General features: G+C 35.5%; 3 protein-coding genes across 5 annotated transcripts; 2 read left to right on the plus strand and 1 right to left on the minus strand.

Annotated features, from left to right (window-relative positions):
- Positions 1-529: 529 nt before the first annotated feature.
- ATIM (timeless family protein) lies at positions 530-10,772 on the plus strand. 2 transcript variants are annotated; one of them, XM_020685066.2, is made up of 21 exons: positions 530-893; positions 1,040-1,192; positions 1,294-1,453; positions 1,558-1,876; positions 2,210-2,344; positions 2,428-2,620; positions 2,722-2,852; positions 3,239-3,451; positions 3,904-4,070; positions 4,687-4,765; positions 5,533-6,063; positions 6,157-6,524; positions 6,721-6,825; positions 7,077-7,331; positions 7,599-7,667; positions 7,860-8,087; positions 8,591-8,689; positions 9,023-9,115; positions 9,654-9,752; positions 9,872-10,094; positions 10,489-10,772. In XM_020685066.2, the coding sequence occupies exons 1-21, from the start codon at positions 791-793 to the stop codon at positions 10,561-10,563; spliced, it is 3,798 nt and encodes a 1,265-aa protein (XP_020540725.1). In that variant the 5' UTR covers positions 530-790; the 3' UTR covers positions 10,564-10,772. The 2 variants fall into 2 exon arrangements, with proteins under 2 accessions (XP_020540725.1, XP_012090145.1); XM_012234755.4 differs by lacking the exon at positions 10,489-10,772 and having other exon boundaries at positions 531-893; positions 9,872-10,216.
- A 125-nt stretch (positions 10,773-10,897) lies between these two features.
- LOC105648825 (receptor-like protein EIX2) lies at positions 10,898-13,828 on the plus strand. The gene has a single exon (XM_012235329.4). It carries the CDS (start codon positions 11,056-11,058, stop codon positions 13,768-13,770), a length of 2,715 nt encoding a protein of 904 aa, XP_012090719.1. The 5' UTR covers positions 10,898-11,055; the 3' UTR covers positions 13,771-13,828.
- A 137-nt stretch (positions 13,829-13,965) lies between these two features.
- LOC105648388 (uncharacterized) lies at positions 13,966-19,693 on the minus strand. Of its 2 annotated transcripts, XM_089715575.1 has the most exons (16): positions 19,533-19,693; positions 19,019-19,425; positions 18,806-18,928; positions 18,045-18,186; positions 17,665-17,960; positions 17,153-17,211; positions 16,978-17,072; positions 16,744-16,846; positions 16,483-16,577; positions 16,345-16,407; positions 15,604-15,679; positions 15,407-15,515; positions 15,057-15,169; positions 14,814-14,872; positions 14,510-14,618; positions 13,966-14,335 (listed from the first exon to the last, which is right to left on the minus strand). In XM_089715575.1, the coding sequence occupies exons 2-16, from the start codon at positions 19,407-19,409 to the stop codon at positions 14,201-14,203; spliced, it is 1,968 nt and encodes a 655-aa protein (XP_089571701.1). In that variant the 5' UTR covers positions 19,410-19,425; positions 19,533-19,693; the 3' UTR covers positions 13,966-14,200. The 2 variants fall into 2 exon arrangements, with proteins under 2 accessions (XP_089571701.1, XP_089571700.1); XM_089715574.1 differs by having other exon boundaries at positions 16,345-16,577.
- Positions 19,694-20,455: the final 762 nt, after the last annotated feature.

Consider the following 20,455-nt stretch of genomic DNA (forward strand, 5'->3'; position numbering starts at 1 on the left):
TTATTATCATTTTTTATTTAATCGCATTTATATCGGGAAAAAATGAAAACCATTTCTACCTATCACCTTCCTTGCCTACTCTACTATGGCTGGAGCAATGCTTCTGGAGCAACCAAGTTGGCCAAGTTGGTAAGAAATGCCACAACGATGATATTGCTGGACACAGATCTAATATTAATTTTTTTTCATATTTATTAACTATGTGAATTAGATGTTTAATCTCTTCATTTCAAACCGCCAAATCAAATTAAATCATACTAAAATAACTATTAAAAATTTAATTAAATTTGAAATTTTTGATGATTTGATTTAATTTTTTCAAATCATTACTTTAAATTTAGTTTGATTATTATTTTAATCCAAATCAAACCGACTTATAAGAAGAATAAACTATTTTTACTCGGCAGCAACTCCTTTTGATGGGTTCATGATTATAGCCAATCCGTAAACTTTCTTTGAATGGGTTAGACCTTACGAGTCATCTATAATTAGAGGCGGCCAGGCCCGTAACATGCTTCTCTACTATTCAGCCACATCGAGTCCAGTCCCAAACTTTGTACTCGAAGTCGAGAGCGCGGGAAAATTTTCGTCTCCATTCGCGCCACAAAAGCCCTAATCACATTTCCGATCTATCTCATTCGTCTCGTCAGTCCTTCCCTCTCGATTTCTCAAATTTTATTGTTATCGCAACTTAACTTCAGATCTCATATCCATTACTCTTCTATCTCTAAAAATTACAATTATTTCAAACTCCAATCGTATCCTACTCAATTCCCCAGCGTTTGCCAAAATGGATATGGAAGCTTTGTCTATTATATGTGCTGGTCTTGGCATCGCCGAAGAAGAGGAAACTGGCAAGCGCATTGGCTACTCGAAGGGCGAGAACTGCCTAGGTAGGTATCAGTTATAAATCTCCATAATCAAGTAATAATCTGTTTGGTTGACGAGAAAAAAAAAAAAAATCCACAAATTGTAGTACATCTGGCTTGTAAATTAATTGGGAGTTGTTGCTAATTTAAATCTCGTAACACGTATGCAGAAAATTTAAAGGATTTGCTGAGATTTTTAAGGCGGGATGATGCACAGACGCGAGAAGTATTTAAGCAAATTTGTAAATGGAAGATAGTGTCCAAGGATTTGATCCCTATTATTCAGTATTGTCGAGATGATAGCAACCTGGTCTTAAATGCCGGTTTGTGCAACTTTTATCGTTTCGTCTTTTTTTTTTTTTCATTTTCTTTTTTGTGCTGATGGCTCAGTTTCTGATAATTTTGTTTATTTCTACTATTTTAGTCAAGGTATTGGTGTTCCTTACCATGCCAATTGAACCTTCATCAAGCGATATTCCTCAGCAGATCGAGTACCTTTGGGACTTGAAGTCTGCTATTACATATAGTCAGACTGTTGGGATTATTGTTACACTGTTGGAAGGCCCACTTGAAAATTTGGAACGGTAAGGGAGATTCACACTTGATACAGTTTTTAGCTTTTAGTTGCATGTGGGTTGTTTGTATGATTTATAATCTTTGCGTTATCGACATGCACCCTTTGCTGCAGCGAATTATTCACCGAGGATGACTGGAAATTGGTCCAACTGGTACTCACGCTGTTTCGAAATATGCTTGCCATCCAAGACATTTCATTGCCGCAAAAAGTTGGGGGTTCTGCTTGCCATCTTTTGTCTTTAAGAGATAAATTTCTGGAACTTTTGTTCCATGAAAATGTAATGGATCTTATTGTAATTATAAATCAGGAAGTTTGTGGTTCTCGTGGATATCTCCGTCAGGATAACTTACTTCTGTTAGAAATTTTCCATTACATTTTTATGGGTCAAGAGCCAGAGATGATTGCCAAAGCACATCTAAAGGATTCCAAGGTTGGTGCGTCTCTATTTTCTCTGCAATAATCATCATTTTGCAATTAGTAGAAAAGTCCTTGCTTAATTTGAAAGAAAATTAAGCAAACAGGAAAAGGAGAAATGCTGGCAAATACTAGCTTTACATTTGTAAATTTGATCTTTGATTTTACTAAAAACCAAGTATACAAACCCAAAATTCCTGTAGTATTAGATCTGGAGTCAGGTTACACGGCCAAAGTTCCTAGAGTACTATTAATTTTTTGGATTTTCTCCAATTTGTTGAGTATATCCTGTGTTTAGGTGCTTATTCAATAACATGCTACTCTGTGCCTTATAAGTTTGATTTGGTAGGTGGGTGGAGACACCAAAGCTTCTCTTGACAGTCTGAAATCCATCATGGAAGCAGAAGAGAAAAGAAAGCTTTCCGGACTACGGAACGTGGCGCGCCATTCACAGTTTAGTGGAACATTTACACGACTTACTATAGTATGTAATTTCTGAACTTTTGATGCTTTTGAAGGGTTTCTTGTTATTTTCTATAAAATTCATTCAGTGGTTATATTCTACAGGATGGCTCTAAAGCAGTATATAAAGGAAATCCAAGTTCTGCTACTGAGAATATCCTGCTCAAACCTCATAAAATTCAAAGAAGTTCCACTAAAAAGATTGTGTGGGATCATGGGATAATACCTTCAATGAAGGCTGACATTTTGGTTTTGTTGCATGATTTTCTGAACCAGTTTTTATCAGGGGGTTACAATGGTATGTCTTCTGAATTAAATTTTACTTTACCTTTGGTTTGCTTTACCTTTATCTTTGCTTGGGTTTATTTCAAACCCATCCTGAACCAAATGCAATATCAGTTTTGATGCAGACAATTTGTGAAGACATTGAAAAGGAGCATCACGCAATTCAGAAGAGTGATATTGTCATTTTCTTCCACGTTGCTCAATTTGTTACTTCCTTCCAATATAACAAGTTTTTGACTTACAAGGTGAGATGTAGGGAGGTTATGGCTGTAAAACCTTTTCTATTCATTGTATCTTTTATTGTTTTGTTCTCGGCATACACAGTATCAACATCTGTAACAATTATGCTTGTCCAAATGGATCATCATCATTTGTGTTTAAATATCATAAGAGATTTTAAAGACTTTACCTACATTATTTAAAATGTATTACTAGAGCATTCTGCATAAGCATCAATAGTAGTAAAATATTTTTATTTGAAACCGATAGATTCAGTACTTCATAATGTTTGTGTGCACATTTTTGGGTCTTGATTACTAGCTTGTCTTATTTCTTGTCAAATACTATTTTGCTTCATTTTGTATTAGAAATTAGATGCAATCCAACTGTTTGTGGATGCTGTCATTAACAGCCAAGTGGAGAAAAAGACAATGCTCACAGCTTTGCAAATGAATATGCTGATAGCACATTGTTCAACGGTGATATGTGTGGACCAATTGCAGCAACAATGAATGAATCAATGTTTTTACTTGTCACCTCAAGATGGCGCAATGCATTTGATGGCTTGAAGGAAACAAATGATTTCAAATTTCTATCTGCAGCAGGTTCTCTTATGAAAATTATGGTAAGTGTGCACTATGCAAAAACAATTTCTCTGCCTCTCATTGTACAAATTTTTTTTTAAATAAATTGCTCTTGTTAAAATCGTAGCAAAACTATTGGTAGGATACATTCATAATGTAAACAATTGCCTTTGAAAGGTCAAATTCACACCATCTTTGTGAATATTTCAAAACCACACTATTTTCATAATTTTTTTTTTTTTTGACACCATTTATGTAAATTGCCCCTTTCTATGGTTCATGTCCTACTTGGATTTGAAAATGTGTTTCTCTAGCTTTGGAGAAATCCTGTTAACACATCATCGAGAAACGTGATTTCCAAATTCAACATGTAAGATGGAAAAGGGGATACAAACTTTGGTTACATCATCCTAATGTCTTCTCTATAGGTCTTTCTTTTGTGCAGTTTTACGTGTTAGATGGGTGCTCAAGTTATTCCTTTTCTTTCTTGCAGATCCGCATGTTGGATTTGGTTCTTAAGTTATTGCCAGAAGATTCTAGAGAGCCTCAGACAGCTCGCATCTTGCTTTACAAGTTATTCTATGATCAAACTGATCAAGGGATGACTCAGTTCCTCTTGAGCCTGATCAAATCATTTGACACTCATAAACAGTCAAAAAGGTTTTTCTCTATCGCAGGACTTGAGAATACTCTATTAATGGCATGGGCATTTTCTCTTGGTTGTAGAATCACACATCATAGAAACTGCAGGAATTGGGTGGGCTATAAGAACATAGTTCAAAATGATATGTAGTCAAGGTAATTTTGCTATAGGAGGCTTGTATACCTAGATGGATCACATGTGGCAGTCCTTGGGTAGCTTTAGGTGGTTGTTTGAATTACAACCACTTTTGCCGGACTTGTGACAATCAGTTCCTTGCTACCATGTGGTTGCTCTTTACCTTATTCTTAAATCCTTTTTCCACTAGATGTGGTGTACTAAGGAAGCATCTCTTTGAACAATCAATATAAATGCATCTTTTCGCAACTCTCGATCTTAACCAAGCTAATTAATTTGATTGAAATCCATATGTTTCGTCTTTTTACTTGTATATCTAGTAATGATCTTTGTCTAGTCAACTAACTACATTTCTTCATATCCCTTGGATATTTTTTAATGTGAATATTTATTTTATAGTGAATGACCATGATTAAGGCTATGTGCATGCTGAAATGTGGTTCTTCCAAGTCTTCCACATCTTACTACTTCTGTTGTATTCATTATTTTTCTTCTCAGTGATCTTGCAGACTTGGTGGAAATGATTCATGTAATGGTAAGACTGATGGAGAATCTTCAAAGGCGTGGCACATTAAGGGTAAGTCAACTAATCTCTACAGGATTGCATCAAACCTGAATTCAATCTGCATTAAGCAGATGCCAACATGGTACTTTCTTAAGAGAAATCCTTTAAGAAATGAACTAAATCAGCCATTCCACTCTAGCAGAAAGCTTTTCACGTTTTCGTATGCTACACTTTGAAAAAAAATGTGCAAGAAAATATATACAAGGTATCATTTAGCTTGAAGTTTTAGCACAATCTGCCATGCATGTTATAATTTTGTCATGTTTCTCACGGTAATAATAATTTATACTTGATGTAATCTAATGGTACTGCTAAATTTTTTTGTTTTTTGGGTGTCGGGGGGGGGGGGGGGTGTTTAAGTTCCTTCTAAACTCATTGACTCAGAAAACTTAGGCAAGTCATATTAACTGATTATATATTATTGCTGTTTTTTGTGAGCCTGCTTGTATTCTTGTAATTTTGGTGCAAATCTATGTATATTTGTGAAAGGATATGCGTGACCATATTGCTGGAATTTATTTTTTCACTTGTGAACTTGTGAATGTATCCATAAGCTTGAAGCTTTCTCCTTGGAAGACAATTTTTAAACTTTTTTTTTTTTGTTTTGTCCTTTATTGCAAATGTTACCATTTTTATTGTGCAGTCTCGTTTTCATTTTCAATTGATGTTATTTAAAATGCTGTAATTGGTATGGTTGCATTCTGCCTTCTCTTTTAGAAGAGTTTTCCTGTTGTAGTGATCAAAAAGTAAAAACTGTTGCTTGTTGTTTCATAATTAAGGTTTCTAAGAGATCAAGGAAGGTTAGAAAGAAGAAAGCACCAATTGACAAGAAGGAAACTGAAAATGGACTTTCTGGAGATGAAGCTACCGTTCAGGACCATGTCGTTTCTTCTAATGCAGAAGAATTAAATGACCAGAGCATATTGCAAGAGAAAATTCAAAAGAAAACAACCCTTGATAATCAAGAAAATGTCAATAATGCTATTCTGGTTGACAAACCTGAGACATCTGTCCCAGAGATGGAAAATCTTGCTGGGAATCTTCCTCAAATAGATAAGCAAATTCTTGATGAGGATGATCTTAATTGCAGCTCGGATGATTCTTCTGGTGATGAGCAGCCCACTTCGACTTTTGAAGTTGACTTTAAGGTCTCCACCTTAATATCAGCTTTTGCAAACCACAACATTATTCGGAATTTGTGCTGGTTGCTTAGGTTCTACAAGAGTAATTCTATCAGTATGAATCACCACATCATTTGCATGTTGCAGAGGATCACTGATGACCTGGATCTTTCTCCAATGCTATATCAGGTTACCTAATAGAAAGCTATTCATTCTTGAGATTATTGTACTGTTGTATATGATCACCACTCAAACAATATAATGTTTGACAAATTTGTGCAGTTATCACTGCTAACAACATTCTATGACATCCTGGACGAGCAGAAGTCTTGTCCCTGCAAGGAATATGCAAATATAGTTGATTTCCTGACTAGTTTGGTTAGAAGAATGCTAAGAAAGATGAAGCATCAACCCCTTCTATTTGTGGAAATTCTCTTTTGGAAGTCCCGTAGGGAATGCCAGTACATTAATGCTGAATATTTATTGCATGAGCTTGGCCATATAAAGAAGGAAACTAGAAAATGGGGAAATGTTTCTGATGAGGGAGGAAATGGATCAACGCAGGCAAATGGATGGACTCGCAGTAGCTTAGCAGATGCACTGGGTGAGGATGAAGCAGATGTCGTAATCTCTCATGAACCACATCAGAAGTAAGACATTTATTCCAAATTGCTTATTGCCCTTTTATGATTAATATAGCATTTTCCAATTTGCATTAAATAATAATAAAAAAAAAAGATAATGTGCATTTTCTCTATTGATTAATGGGATGTTTGGAAACTTTTACTTGGATGTTCTGGAAACTTAATTTTGCCTAAATTTACTGTGTGTATTTGGCTCTTACAGTGGAGGAAATACTGTGGAAAATGAAACTGAAAGGGTTTCCAAAAGAAAGAGGAGACTCGTTCTAACTGATGAATTGGAGATGAGAATAAAGGATCTCTATGACAAGTAAGTGTGTCTTAACAAAGTTGAAAGAATTACAAATTTTTCCTGGCAAGATTACATGAGACATCTTTTCATTCATGATGGATGCAGAAATGCATTACTGTTGCTCCTAGTTTCTAGGATGCATTGAATAATTGCTATGCATTTCCATAAAATTTGAATTACCCTACTCTTACACTGCTTCTTTCTCTCCTCTCTCATTTAGCTTCTGAAACCATTCATTGATTTTGTTTTAACTAATGAGATTACTGCAGATATAAGGATGATAGTAATTGTAGTCGTCTGATTGCGGAATCCCTGGATTCCACTGGTCATATTTCACCTGTGCAAGTTTTCAACAAGCTCAAGCAGCTGGGATTGAAAGTTGTACCGAAAAAAAGGATGAGACATGCTGATAGAACATTTTCTTCTACTTCCTCTCAACCTGAGGAGAAAGGAAGGATGGCAGAAAAAGAAAATGATCTTAATAGCTCCGTTGATGTTGATAGAACCTTGCTGAAGCAATCCTTGTGAGTATTTATGAGCTTTTGTTTTTCAAGCGTTACTTGTTGTATACTTTGTTTTATGCTGAATGTTTCAACTCTTTCTTAAAAGAATAAAAAGAATATTTCAACTCTTTCTGTTGAAGATTGATTCCTTTTACTCTTGAAGCAGCTCTAAACTTGAAAGGCATGATGCAAAGCTTATGCTAATTTCATGTTGTAGAATTGAAATTTTGGTAAAATGGTTCTCTTTTCCCATTTTAGGTTGATATACTCATGCTTTCTTTTTAACAGGACTACTAGGAAAAGAGTGTCTGCCTTCAGCAAAGATCAGGAGGAAATGATTAGAGCTTTATTTGAGCAGTGAGTATTGATTGAAGGGTTGTATTTGATATAATCTAGATTTAATCCTGGTTATTGTTTTATAGCATATTCTTAAATTTTCTCTCCATCTCATAAGATGCTAAATTTGCAAGACAAAATTATTGTTGCTCTATCTTTGATTTTTCTTTTTCTTCTTAATCTTCTGACTTGAACTTTCCATACTGCGCTCAGGTTTAAAGAGCATAAAAGGTGCAGCTATATGATTGCAAATGCACTGGCTGCTGATAATTCTTTCACAGCTGCACAAGTTTCCCGAAAGCTCAAGCAACTTGGCCTGCGCGTTCCTCGTCAGAAGAAGTCTGAAGCAAAATTACATCTAAGGGATGAGGAAATAAATGAATTTTCAATTGGAGAAAGACAGGATTCCGATGATGAAACATTGTTATCGTTGAGGAAGAGGTGTGTACAATTACAAAATTTGGACTTTCACTATACTTTTGAGTATGATCTTATAATTTATCCTGAGGAGGTTTCTCTGTGTTAGTTCTAGGTGGTTGTGGCGCTTGGTCTTGTATATTGAAAGTTGGTGAAGTCCCTCCTTCATGAACTGTTGCTAGTATTATGGAATGGAATCTTGAGTTAAATGGAAAACTCATAACCCGCTATGATTACTTGTGATATTTTCTTAACCTAAGGTGGTTGATCCTTTTCCAACATGTGCATAGCCTTATAATCATTTATTTTTTATTCCAAGTGACATTTGATTTTTCTCTTATCCATTGGCTAAAGCAGATCTTTGCTTCACTGTGTATATGTGGTGAAAATGAGCATAGTGTTTTTTCAATTTCTTGAGAATTTTTGTTGACTTTGCTGGCTATTTCATGAATTGCTAAGACATACTGGTAAATTTAAGCTGTGTGCTGCTTGAAATTGACTTGACTGGGCATTACTTTGAATTTTAGGAAAAGAAACAAGGATAATTGTAGATCTTTAAGTGAGCTGTCCAACACAGGAGAGAGATCCGGCAACTCTGATGATGAACTCCTAAGCTCTGTTCTAAGGTATGTATCTCGTTCTATCTTTCTACTAACGTGTGTCACAGACAACAGGCAAAATATGGAATAAGCTGTCATGCCTTATTCTTTATAATGCTCATTTGTTTCCAATTGTTGATACTAACAAAAGTTCCAACATTTTAAACTCACCCTTTCATTTTAAACTAACAAAAGTTCCAATTGTTGATACTAACAAAAGCAGTCTGGCTCAGGCTGTGCTGATTGAATTTCACAAACCTGATGTTCTTTTCATTTTCTTCCAAAGTTTGATTACCTATAGCACTACAAGTTGAGATAAGCTCAATTAGGGATCAAATGATTTGTTTTTTCAATTTTCAGGCATAAAAGCAAAGGTGATGACAGATTGTTTAAGGAGGCACAGAATAATGAGGGAGATTTATCTGATAATGAAATTTTAGATTCTGTTCTCAGGTAAACCTCTTTCTCTTCCCAAAAGCACAATTTTCTATACTGCAGGATTTGTGATAATATGTTCTATTTTTGGCTATTAGTCCCCGCTATTTTTTATAAAATTTTTAAAGATTAGCTTGCCATGTTTTGTAAAATTTTCTTTATTTTGTGTCACCATTCGGTAATTACATGCTTGTATAATGATTTCCTTTTCATCAGCCAAAAAAATACTGGTTCATCCTGTAATTTAGTTGCATACCAGTGTTTATTCAATGGTTGCTTTTGTTGAGATGTTAAAGAGAAGTCTCTTCTTTGATGAATTATCACTTCTATAATGCCCCTGGGGGAAATGTATTGTAATCGGTGTGTTTTTCTTCTTTCTTTTGTGTTCAATTTGAGTTGGTGCTTGGGAATAATTCTTAAGCATGGTTATGCAGTGTTATTACTTTTTGATTTTCCTATAGGTATTGCTTTGTATGCTAATCACGCTGATATCTATGCTTAGCACTGTTTTACTCATGTGCATCCTGTTCTACTTGATTTATCTTTTTGGACGCAGTAAAATGAGGAAGCGGCATCCAAAAGCAGAAAGTAAAATGATCGCAACATCTAATACGGAAAACTCGAGTGATGGAGTTCCTGAAGATATTGCAGAAAGGTATATCCTTTACCTGAAAAAATAAAGCGGTATGAGGAGCTACGGCTAATAAATTATTCTCAGAATCATTTGTTGTTTGGTTACATAAATATGATGTTGAACTTGCCTCTGTTATCTAGGGACGTTGAAAGGATTTACGAGGACGTAGCTCTCGACATCAGACAGGAAGATGCTTCAGAACCTGAAGGAATTGGTAGCATCAGTAAAAATACCTCAGACAAGCATTATTTAGCACATCAAGAAATGGAAGAAGATGCACTGGCAGATTTCGGGGATGATGATGCTGAACTGGCAGCTGAGTCGGCAACTAGAACTACTCCACTTAGGAGAAAGCTGAGGATGGTAATTGACGACGTTGATGATGACTGAAACGAAGCATCAATAGCTCTCTCTCTCTCTCTCCCATTGAGTACTTTAATAGTTGAAATCACTCGTTCTTATATTGTGTAGTTGCTTTTTCTATAGTTTTTTTTTTTTTTTTTCTCTCGTATAAAAGGTCATTTTCATTTATTAAATAATGTGGCTAAGACGAAATAAAATATAAAATCTTACACCAAAACCATGTAAATCTAGCTTGAAAAATGATAATTTCGGTAATTACATATTCAAGTTAAAATTTATATAAAGTAAGAATAGTTTTTTAAAAAATATATTATACTTTAATTAATTTGATCAACGGTAATCCAATGGATTGAATTTGGGCAAGTTTACTAACTCGGTCCTTTTTCTACAACAGGACAAAAACGTCATGTGCTGTCTGCGGTTTGATTCGCGTTTCCTTCCTATGCTTATCTCTAATTTGGGCTCTTGATCAGATTACTCCCACGAGATAAACAGCATTTTAGAATCACATGCAATAGGATATATTTAATGGGCCTCCATGAGTTTAGGCTTTCTTCTATTACTGTGGGCTTTAAAATCAAATTAGCCGAACGGCATGATGAACACGCCGCGGGTTTTAGTTTGAAACGATTTCTTTTTCATCCTGGAAAATTAACAGAAAAAGGATATTTCAAGGAATTGTAGGCTTAGACTCGACGCGAGCAACCCCTTTTTTCTTTCTTGCATTTTCGTTTATATAGACTTGAAAAGAACAGTACAATTCAGTTCTTCACGGTCGTCTGGCCAATGGGAAAATAATATACTTCTTCATAACATCAAAAACACTTGGTTTTCTTTCTCTTGTCGTTTTTTAATTTGGTCAAATACCAACTTTTGAAAATAAGAAATTTTACCTTGACCCTCTCTATTTGCTTTCCCACATGAAAACTTAGGAAATTTTTGCAATATATATAGTTAAGCTATGGATATCACAAACTCAACTTCCCTCTTTTTCTCTATACGAAAGTTTATGGTTGCTTACAATTCCACCTTGTTTGCTTTTTCCATGATCATGATGCATACAAAGTCCTTTTGCCTTCTTTGTGCCGCTTTTATGCTTGTTGTGCACTTGAAACCAGTTCTTGGAATTGGAGACGGTCATATTCAGTGCATAGAGAGTGAGAGACAAGCACTCCTCCAGATTAAAGAAGAGCTTATAGATGATTATGGTCATCTCTCTTCTTGGGGTAGTGAAGAAGAGAAGAAAGATTGCTGCAAATGGAAAGGGATTCGATGCAGCAACCAAACTGGACACATCATCATTCTTGATCTTCCAGTAGCAGAGCTTGCTGGTACTAACAACAAGCCCCTGAGAGGTAAGATTAGTAATTCATTGCTTGAATTACAACATCTTAACTATTTGGACCTTAGCGGCAATGATTTTGGAGGGACCTTTTTCCCAAATTTGAATGGTTCTTTTAGTAAATTAAGATATTTGAATATCTCCAATGTTGGTTTTATTGGAAGTCTCTCATATCAGCTTAGGAATCTCTCAAGCTTACAGTCTTTTGATGTCAGCCACAACAAACTTGAAGGCAAAATTCCTAACTTTTTTGGAAATTTCTGTAGTTTACATACGCTGAGCCTGTCTAACAACAATCTTACAGGACAGCTACCTGTGTTTCTTGAACACTTGTCTGGCTGCGCAAAGAACTCGTTGAAGATTCTGAAGTTAGAAATGAATCATCTTTATGGTTCATTACCTGATATTACAAAATTTCCTTCTTTAAAAGAACTGTTTGTCTATGGTAATCAGCTAAATGGCTCTTTTCCAGAATTTTTCAGCAATATCTCCTATCTTCTTGTTTTGGATGTGGCTGGCAATCAATTAGCAGGATCATTACCTGATCTTACTATGTTTCCTTCATTGAAGATGTTATGCATTTTTGAAAATCTATTAAATGGAACTATCAAAGAAAGTTTCGGACAGCTGTCTAAGCTCGAGTATTTTTATGCTTCCCATAATTCTTTCCAAGGTGTGATTACTGAAGCTCATTTTTCGAAGCTTTCCCGATTAAAAGAGTTGTACTTTAATGATAACCCTCTTGCTTTGAAATTCAAACCCGACTGGATTCCTCCTTTTCAGTTGGATATAATAGGACTTTGGTCCTGCAATTTAGGGCCTCATTTTCCGAAATGGCTTCAAACCCAAAAGAACTATTCAGTTCTTGATATCTCAGAAGCTGAAATTTCAGATGCTGTTCCTAACTGGTTTTGGAACTTACCTCCAAGACTTTTTTACCTAAATATATCTCACAACCTGCTAAGTGGCATGGTGCCAGATCTATCCTCGAAATTCTATGGTAACCCTGGAATTGATTTGAGTTCAAACCTGTTTAAAGGTGCTTTGCCACGCCTTCCATATAACACCTCAACCTTAAATCTTTCTAAAAATAAGTTCTTGGGTTCAATCGCTTCTATATGTAAAATTATTGGTCCGACTTTGGTTTTCCTTGATTTCTCAGATAATTTATTATCCGGAGCCATTCCTGATAATTGTTTCATGAACGGGCAACAATTACTTATTCTAAACTTGGCAGATAACTATTTATCAGGAAAAATTCCAACCTCTGTGGGGTCTCTATCTTTGCTTAAAACATTTGGTTTGCGTAATAATAGCTTCTCTGGAGAAATACCTTTATCATTAAAGAATTGCAGTTTGTTGAGATTTTTAGACCTTAGTTATAACCGCTTATCTGGAAGAGTACCTGCCTGGATTGGCGAAAGCCAGCAGTCTTTGGCCTTTCTTAGTTTACAGTCTAATGAGTTTCATGGAAGCATACCAATCAAACTGTGTTGGTTACAAAATATTCGGCTGTTAGACCTTTCTCTCAACAACATTTCAGGAACCATACCCTATTGCTTCAGGAATTTCACTCAAATGACAAGGAAAGAATTAGTCGAGAATAATATTTATGGTTACAAATTTCCTTCATCTTCTGGAGAAGATAATGGTTTTATAGGCAGTTACGTGGATAGGGCATTGATTGGATGGAAAGGAAGAGCATACAAGTTTGACAAAAGTCTGGGACTGCTTAGGATCATTAATCTTGCAGGAAACAAATTATCTGGGGAAATTCCAGTAGAAATAACAAGTCTTAGAGCCCTGGTTGCACTGAACTTATCAAGAAATGATTTAACTGGAATGATTCCTCAAGAAATTGACCAATTGAAGCAATTGCAGTGGCTTGATTTATCCAGAAATAACTTATCAGGAGCAATTCCCGACAGCATGACCAAGCTAAATTTTTTAAGTTACCTCGACATTTCCTACAATAACTTGTCAGGCAGAATTCCAACAAGCACTCAGCTTCAGAGCTTTGATGGTTCAGCATTTGCTGGTAATAAGGAACTATGCGGTCTTCCAGTGACAGAAAAATGTCCGGGAGATGATGAGCCTCAAGTTGTACAAACAATTGATGATACCGAGGGAGATGAAGAAAATGATGATGAATTCAGGAAATGGTTGTACGGTGGTTTGGCATCCGGATTCAGTGTAGGCTTTTGGGGAGTTCTAGGAATTTTTCTGCTACGGCCTTCTTGGAGAGAAGCCTGTTTCCAGTTCCTGAACAAAGTAAGGGACTGGTGCTTTGTCTTTGTGACAACAGGAACAGCTATGGCAAAGATCAAAAGGTGAAGATTTCAGTGCTAGCACCACCTCTATTTCTTGAGGACCTGGGTAGGTAATAATGTGATATTATATTATCCTCCTCGAAGTATTTCATTATATTTTTCCTTTGACATCTGTTAATAAGTCTTAACCATACATTTTGCTGATATTTTGGTTCTTGGAATAGTTTCTCAGAATTGCATAATAATATTACGTAACAAATTTACGTCAAAGAATGAGAATGAATATTACATTATAATATTTATAATACAAATACAGAGTTGATTAAATTACAACATGCCCCTCCCCTCCCCTCCCCTTTCAAAATGGGGGGGAAAAATTACTGTTCCAAGATCAATGCTGAAATTCAAAACATTTCGCACTATATTGATTTCTAGCATCCTAATTGATAGTAAAGAAAAAAAGTGTCTTTGGAAGAAAAGAAAAGAGAGGATTATTATGATAATGATGTCACTCGAACCGAGTGATCAGCTGAACCAGTCAAGAAAATGGGTAAAGTTGGGTGCCAATCCACAGTAGTTATAGCTGCACTGTGTGGAAGAGTTCTCAAACCATTCATATGACCCCGAACCTGAGCCAAGTTAACAAAGTAAAATATTTAATCGCAGAGACCTCGACTGTTATCAAACATACATATTTAGCAACTAAAAGGATGTCTACAATATTTCCCAGTTTGTGGTCCATGGATCAAAAGTATTAGGCATAGTTTTACTAGGTCCTGAAAAGGGGAAAGCGAGAGATTCACCTGATATATGGGCGCTCTTACAGCACCAGATGTTACTACTAGTCTCCTCCCATTGGCATCCAAAGCCATTTCATGTCTACAATATTTTGAGGTCTCAGGGTCAAAGAACCTACAGAATCAAATCCACTTTGAACTTCCTTCTATAACTCAAGCTAAAATACCAAACATGCAGCTAAAAGCCATGCTAAGCCAAATAAACAGACGCCTAATACAGCAACATTTGTTAACACAATCAACATCCACTTATTACACAATAGTTATGGGAATTATTTCTATTAAAAGCCTAGATTATATATCAACATACCTGCTACAACTCCTTGACCAAAGGACATGACCTTGGTTTTGCAAGCTCCATTCAAAAATCTGACACCACCAAAATAATTGTAATTACATTATGCATATTTGGTGAAAAAAAAAAGCACAATGACATGTAACCATATCGAGAACCACTTTGTTAAGAAGATATGTTAGTCCAAAGAATAAACAGAATGGTAAACAACGAATAGCAAAGCTTCAAGCTAAAAATGATATATGAGATGCCAATTACCTTCCCATCTGAGCCCAAGCTGAAAATGCTAGTTTCATCTGGCCCAAAATGAATAGAATTTATAGCAGAATCATGTGCAGGCCACCCAGTAATTTGTAGACCGGCAGACATGTCTTTGGCTAGTTAAGGTGCAGAATGCATGTGCAAGCACAGAACATCTCAACTATACATACAAAGGCACCTATTTATTTTCACTGGGGTACACTCCTTTGAGCAGAAGGGCAATGTAGCAAATTATTTTTTGGGTTTTGGGGGATTGAGGTTAAAACTAGGGATATTGGGATTGATAACTAACTAATTGACTACAAATAAAAGTAAAATTACTAGGCCATAAAATTATAAAAGGATACCAAACATGTGGATCATTCCATCAGTTGCAGCTGCTGCTAAAATCTTTCCATTGTGATTGAAGCATAGGGAAGTAATTGCAGGTGGATCTTCACCAAGAGGAAGAACTGTCTTCATTAAATGTGAAATTCATTAAGGAACATATACATGATGTGTCACAGCACTCAAAAACAATGATCTGAAATAAAAAAGCACATACCATAGCTCTCCATGTCTTCATGTTCCATACTGTTAAGGAAGCAAATCCTAAACTGTCAAGATAGCTTGAGCCATGCCTGCAAATATAATAAGCTACTCTTAATCTCTAGCGCTAAAATGTACAGAGGGGGAGGGAGGAGAGAATTTTTAAGAAAAAAATGAAAATACTGCATTCTAAAGTAAACATGAGATTGGGGTTGAATTACTCAAATATTAAACCACCATGAAATAACAGAAATCCTCCATTGAAGCAACTAAACATGTTAAATGGCACTGATTCATAAAAGTACTAGCTCTAAAGAGAGAGAAACACCAATAATAACTAATAAGAGAAAAAAAGAAAAAGCAATTGTCGTGGGTATGGCATCTATTGCATTTTCTCACGACCCTAGATAGGGCCGCCAAACAGAGGGAAAAGATGGATATAGCCCACCCAAATAACTCAGGATTACGACTTAATTAAGAAAGATTGATCTTCTTTGTCTCTTTCTTTTTGAGAATAGAGGGAGGAGGAGGGTCAAATCAATTCCCCAAAAGGATTCGAATTTTTTTTTTCCTTAGTAATCAAGAAGAGATAGTTCCAATCAAATTGGTTTAAATTTTATTACCAACTGGAGCTTAATTGCTAGCTAACATATCATACTCAATAAAATAAGAGCATTAAACACAGAAATATCTCTATTCAAGCACATAATTCAATATTTCAAGACTCTCATTTGACAAAAAAACTAAAAGGGATTACCTTTTAGATGCTGCTGCAGAAACAAAAACTGGTTCTACAGGGCTGCATTTTAGATCCAAGACACTGAAAAGAGCAAGAATAATAAGTAAAGTACGAAGGAAGACCAGGATTCTAGAGACCGATTTTCTAACTAAGCACCTGGGAAATGCTTCACTTGTATTGAGATCACAAACAACTCGCTTTGCATCAACATTCCATGCCTTAATGCCTCCATCAGCAGTGCCTATGAGAAGCTTTTGTAGACAAAGAAAAACAGAACTTAACAGCAAGAATTACCAATAGAATAATCTATCAGGTGATCAGATTTACATTCCCAATCAAGAGACAAAATTATCCCGTATGGTGAAGAAATTATCCATCAAATAATATGTATTTCATAGAAAATGACAAAATACATACCAGGCGATCAGATTTACATTCCCAATCAAGAGACAAAATCTCTGCCCCACAATATATGGTTGCATTTCTAGATGTCGAAGTTGACGAGTCATATGTCCATATTCTTTGTCAAAAAACGAATGGATAAAGGCAAAAATGCAATTTGGAAGTTAGCAAACAATGATGCAGTTAAACAAAAATGCAAATAAACTGACTAACCTATTTCATTGTGTTGCTTACTTTCACAATAAATACCTGACTGTTCCATCAACAGAAGCACTGGCTATATTGTTCCCAGATGCAGAGAAGCGGCATCGACTTATTGGACTCGTATGGCCTAAAAACGTCTCCTAAAAAATGAGGTTTTGATCAGGTTGCAAGACCAAAGAAGAATCTGATATCATTTTCAACTTTCCATGAGTAATTTCACCTGGAATTCTACTTGCACTTCAGGGAATTCGACTTCACCCAGTATTTCACTTCCATTGTCTGCAAAATGAGATTCAATAGGTACTCAACGAGCAAGAAGCTCAAAAATCGGGGGACAACCAGCCACACTACTCAAGTAACTAAAGTCAGATTGAATCAGAGGCAACAAACATATATTTGGTAAGAACATAGTGGCTTTCATCAAATTTCAGTAACTGTAACAAGCACAAATGTATATATATATATATATATATATATATAACATCCTCTTGTTTTTAGTTACACGCACTTTCACAAATCAAGGTATTTCCCTCACTGACATAATGACATTAAGTTTGCTCATCTTTCCACTAATATAACTCAAAATTGCCATTCTTGTCCTGAGCCTATTATACAAGCTGATCTTACAATTTTGGAAGATAGTCACTCAACCGCATTTAAATTCTGATGGTCAGAGAATTATTACAGTACATTCAATTCATGAAAGAGATGTTATATAGAATAGTTACCCACCATTGTACATGTCTATATCGATCTTTTGAGTCGCATCACTAGTTTTCCCATATTCAATGTCAATCCTAGAGATCGAATCATTTGCAGGCTTGGACATGCCAAATGCTGGTATGTCTTTGGCAGGTCCACCTACAGCCCTTTCTTGAGCCATCTCTGTTCCACCTTTACTTGGAGTAGCAGAAGCACAAATGTCCACAGTTCTCATAGGATTTTCTCCATGCTCAACACTTGATGGAGTTGAATTCTCGGGTTCACCAACATTAGCATCCAACGGTGATGCAGAATTGTTGGCATTACTAAGTCACAAAAAAAGCATCAGTTCGGATTATATATTCCTGTAACTAAATATCATAGTCTCAAGAGAATCATATCAGTCCTACCTCTTTAACTGGCACAACTGAGCCTCTTTTTCCTCTAATAAAGCCTGGAGTTGTGATAGCTTGAGATTTAACTGCTTGATGTCCTTCTTGAGATGGTTGATTGTGTTCTTTTCTGAACTGATCTTTAACAGAGCAGGGATGCGTGATTTAGTTAAGGACATATCCTCCGAATGAATTGGCAACATCAGTTTACTATGAAGAAAAAACACAACTTAATACTTAACATGCAACAACTTTCCCGTATGACAACAAGGAGAAGCAGGCAGTTCTTTAAGAGATGAATGGGTTGGTAATTTGTGGAAGTTGACAAGAGACTGGTAATATATACATTTGCAGCGGGCTGAAAGTGCACCTTAGGCCGTGAAGCCCGCAATAAAATGATAGCACCCTTGATCGCCAACCAGATCACAATAAAACCTTACAGTGAAAAGGCCTCAGATAAAAACATTTTCCAAACCACATGTTTATATTGAAGCAAATAAGATTGTTAATAAATACTGGAACACAAAAGGATTTGCATTTTTCACCGGTGAATAAACAACTGAACACAAAAGGATGCTGCATTTATATAATCAAACACAATCCTCCTCCTCCTCCCCAAAATTTTGTTTTGCAAATTTTACGAAACAAAATTATTTAAGATAGAAGAAAATGAAACTAAAAGACAAGAAGCGTTAAGGAACTTGTTATAAGACATAGCAAGTGTAACCAAGTAACAAACTTGCAAAGCATTCCCAGAAAGAATCCATTCAAAAGGATATGAGTACCATTGAAGATCTCACTGAAAAAATTCCTCACAGAAAGGCGCAATGCTTCATACCATTCCTTGGAGAAATAAATTCGAAACTGGGGATCCAAGCTAGGATTCTTCAAATAAGGAATAGCTACAAGACAAGCTCGATAAAATAAATCCAAGAGAAACAAGTCCATCAAAACTAAAATAAAAACTAAAACGCGAGACATCACAAACCCACCAAACCATGGAGTCCAATCACCACCTCTTTGCAACAAATCATTCCCATTCATTCCAAAAAATTCCAAAACTTTATCTTTCCTTCCTGATGTCATCGCATAAACAATATAATAACGGAGAATAGAAATCTTCAATTTCGATAAAGTAGAAACAAGTACAGTCTCAGACAACGAAGAAAAACACTGCTCGAAGAAACCAAGTAGACCGACCAATTTATCTGCTTGAAATTTGGGAATGTAAATGGAGAAGATTAAGTCTAATATCTTATCCACTTGAAACCCTTTACCAATATCGGTAGATAATTCCATCTCGAAAGCTTGTAGAGTGCTAGTAAAGCCTCTAAAAACTAGGAACTCTCTCACCAACTCCTCCGCGTACTGCAAATTCTCCATATTAAAGAGCAAAGACCTAAAGAGATGAAGAGGAAACGCAGGAATCTAGGGTTTAGGCTATTGAATTACTGATGCATAAAGAACTGAAAAAAATTAGTAAGGCAATTGGTCAGTCAGTTGTACCTTCAATTTATCGTGTCTTTGCACTGATGTGATCGCTTGATTAGGGGATTTGTCCAGCGACAGGTGAATGAGCTTTGGCGCTTTTTTTCTCTTTTCTTTTTTTTTTTTTTTTTTTTTTTCCGTTGCTAAGTTGTACCGCTAACGTACGCTCCGCAAGTTATTTTTTTATTCTTTTGGAGCATTGTTATTTACCCTCGGACATGGCAAAGAACCAAGAAGATGGACTCTTTTTTTTTTCTTTTTCTTTTTTTTTTTGAAGAAGTGGATGGATCGTTGATTTAACAGTTGAGTCAATGCTTTAATCAGTGAATTGTAAAAATATTAATAATATATATTAATAATATATATCAATTAAATAATTATAATTTAATTATAAATAATTAAAATATAAATAAATAAATATAAATTAATTGAATGGATACGAATTAATCGGTTTTATCATGTCATTTTTTCTTTAGTAAAATTTTCATTTAATTAAATTTATATTATTTTGCATTTTAAATTTAGATCTCATGCTTTCGTTGACTAAAAATATGACTTTGCAATACTTTTAGTCAGAAAAATATTATTTAAAAGATTTAGGTGCTATATTGGAAGCAAATATTGTATATTGTAGCTCATTTGAACAAAATAAATAATTAAAACTTAAAATTAAAAATATACTGAATGACGCACTCAGGACGTGGTGATTAGATGAATGGGCCAGTAAGCCCACTAAGCTAAAGACTCGGGGACCCAGCTAAATCCTTAACGGGCTGGTCAAAATCAGAAAATTAGAGTTTATGGAAGAGCTTGTTTGCAAGTGATGGGCGATGCGCTACACAAGCAGGAAATTATTATATTAGGTCTCACTCTCACATGATAATGGTTCAAAATCTCATCACAGATTTAGATGTTAAACAAATTACAGCTTATAATAATTT

This window comes from Jatropha curcas, chromosome 10 (genome assembly GCF_041381405.1).
Source record: "Jatropha curcas cultivar XTBG-Jc1 chromosome 10, XTBG_Jcur_1.0, whole genome shotgun sequence".
In the NCBI taxonomy this organism is placed as follows: domain Eukaryota; kingdom Viridiplantae; phylum Streptophyta; class Magnoliopsida; order Malpighiales; family Euphorbiaceae; genus Jatropha; species Jatropha curcas.

Coding starts and splice junctions, on each gene's coding strand:
- ATIM (XM_020685066.2), top strand. CDS start 791: ATGGATATGGAAGCTTTGTCTATTATATGTGCTGGTCTTGGCATCGCC. Junction 6,525..6,720: donor TCTCATGAACCACATCAGAA/GTAAGACATTTA, acceptor TGGCTCTTACAG/TGGAGGAAATACTGTGGAAA. Junction 9,116..9,653: donor ATTTTAGATTCTGTTCTCAG/GTAAACCTCTTT, acceptor TTTTGGACGCAG/TAAAATGAGGAAGCGGCATC.
- LOC105648825 (XM_012235329.4), top strand. CDS start 11,056: ATGGATATCACAAACTCAACTTCCCTCTTTTTCTCTATACGAAAGTTT.
- LOC105648388 (XM_089715574.1), bottom strand. CDS start 19,409: ATGGAGAATTTGCAGTACGCGGAGGAGTTGGTGAGAGAGTTCCTAGTT. Junction 18,929..19,018: donor TGATTGGACTCCATGGTTTG/GTGGGTTTGTGA, acceptor CTTGTCTTGTAG/CTATTCCTTATTTGAAGAAT. Junction 14,873..15,056: donor GCTTGGGCTCAGATGGGAAG/GTAATTGGCATC, acceptor TGGTGGTGTCAG/ATTTTTGAATGGAGCTTGCA.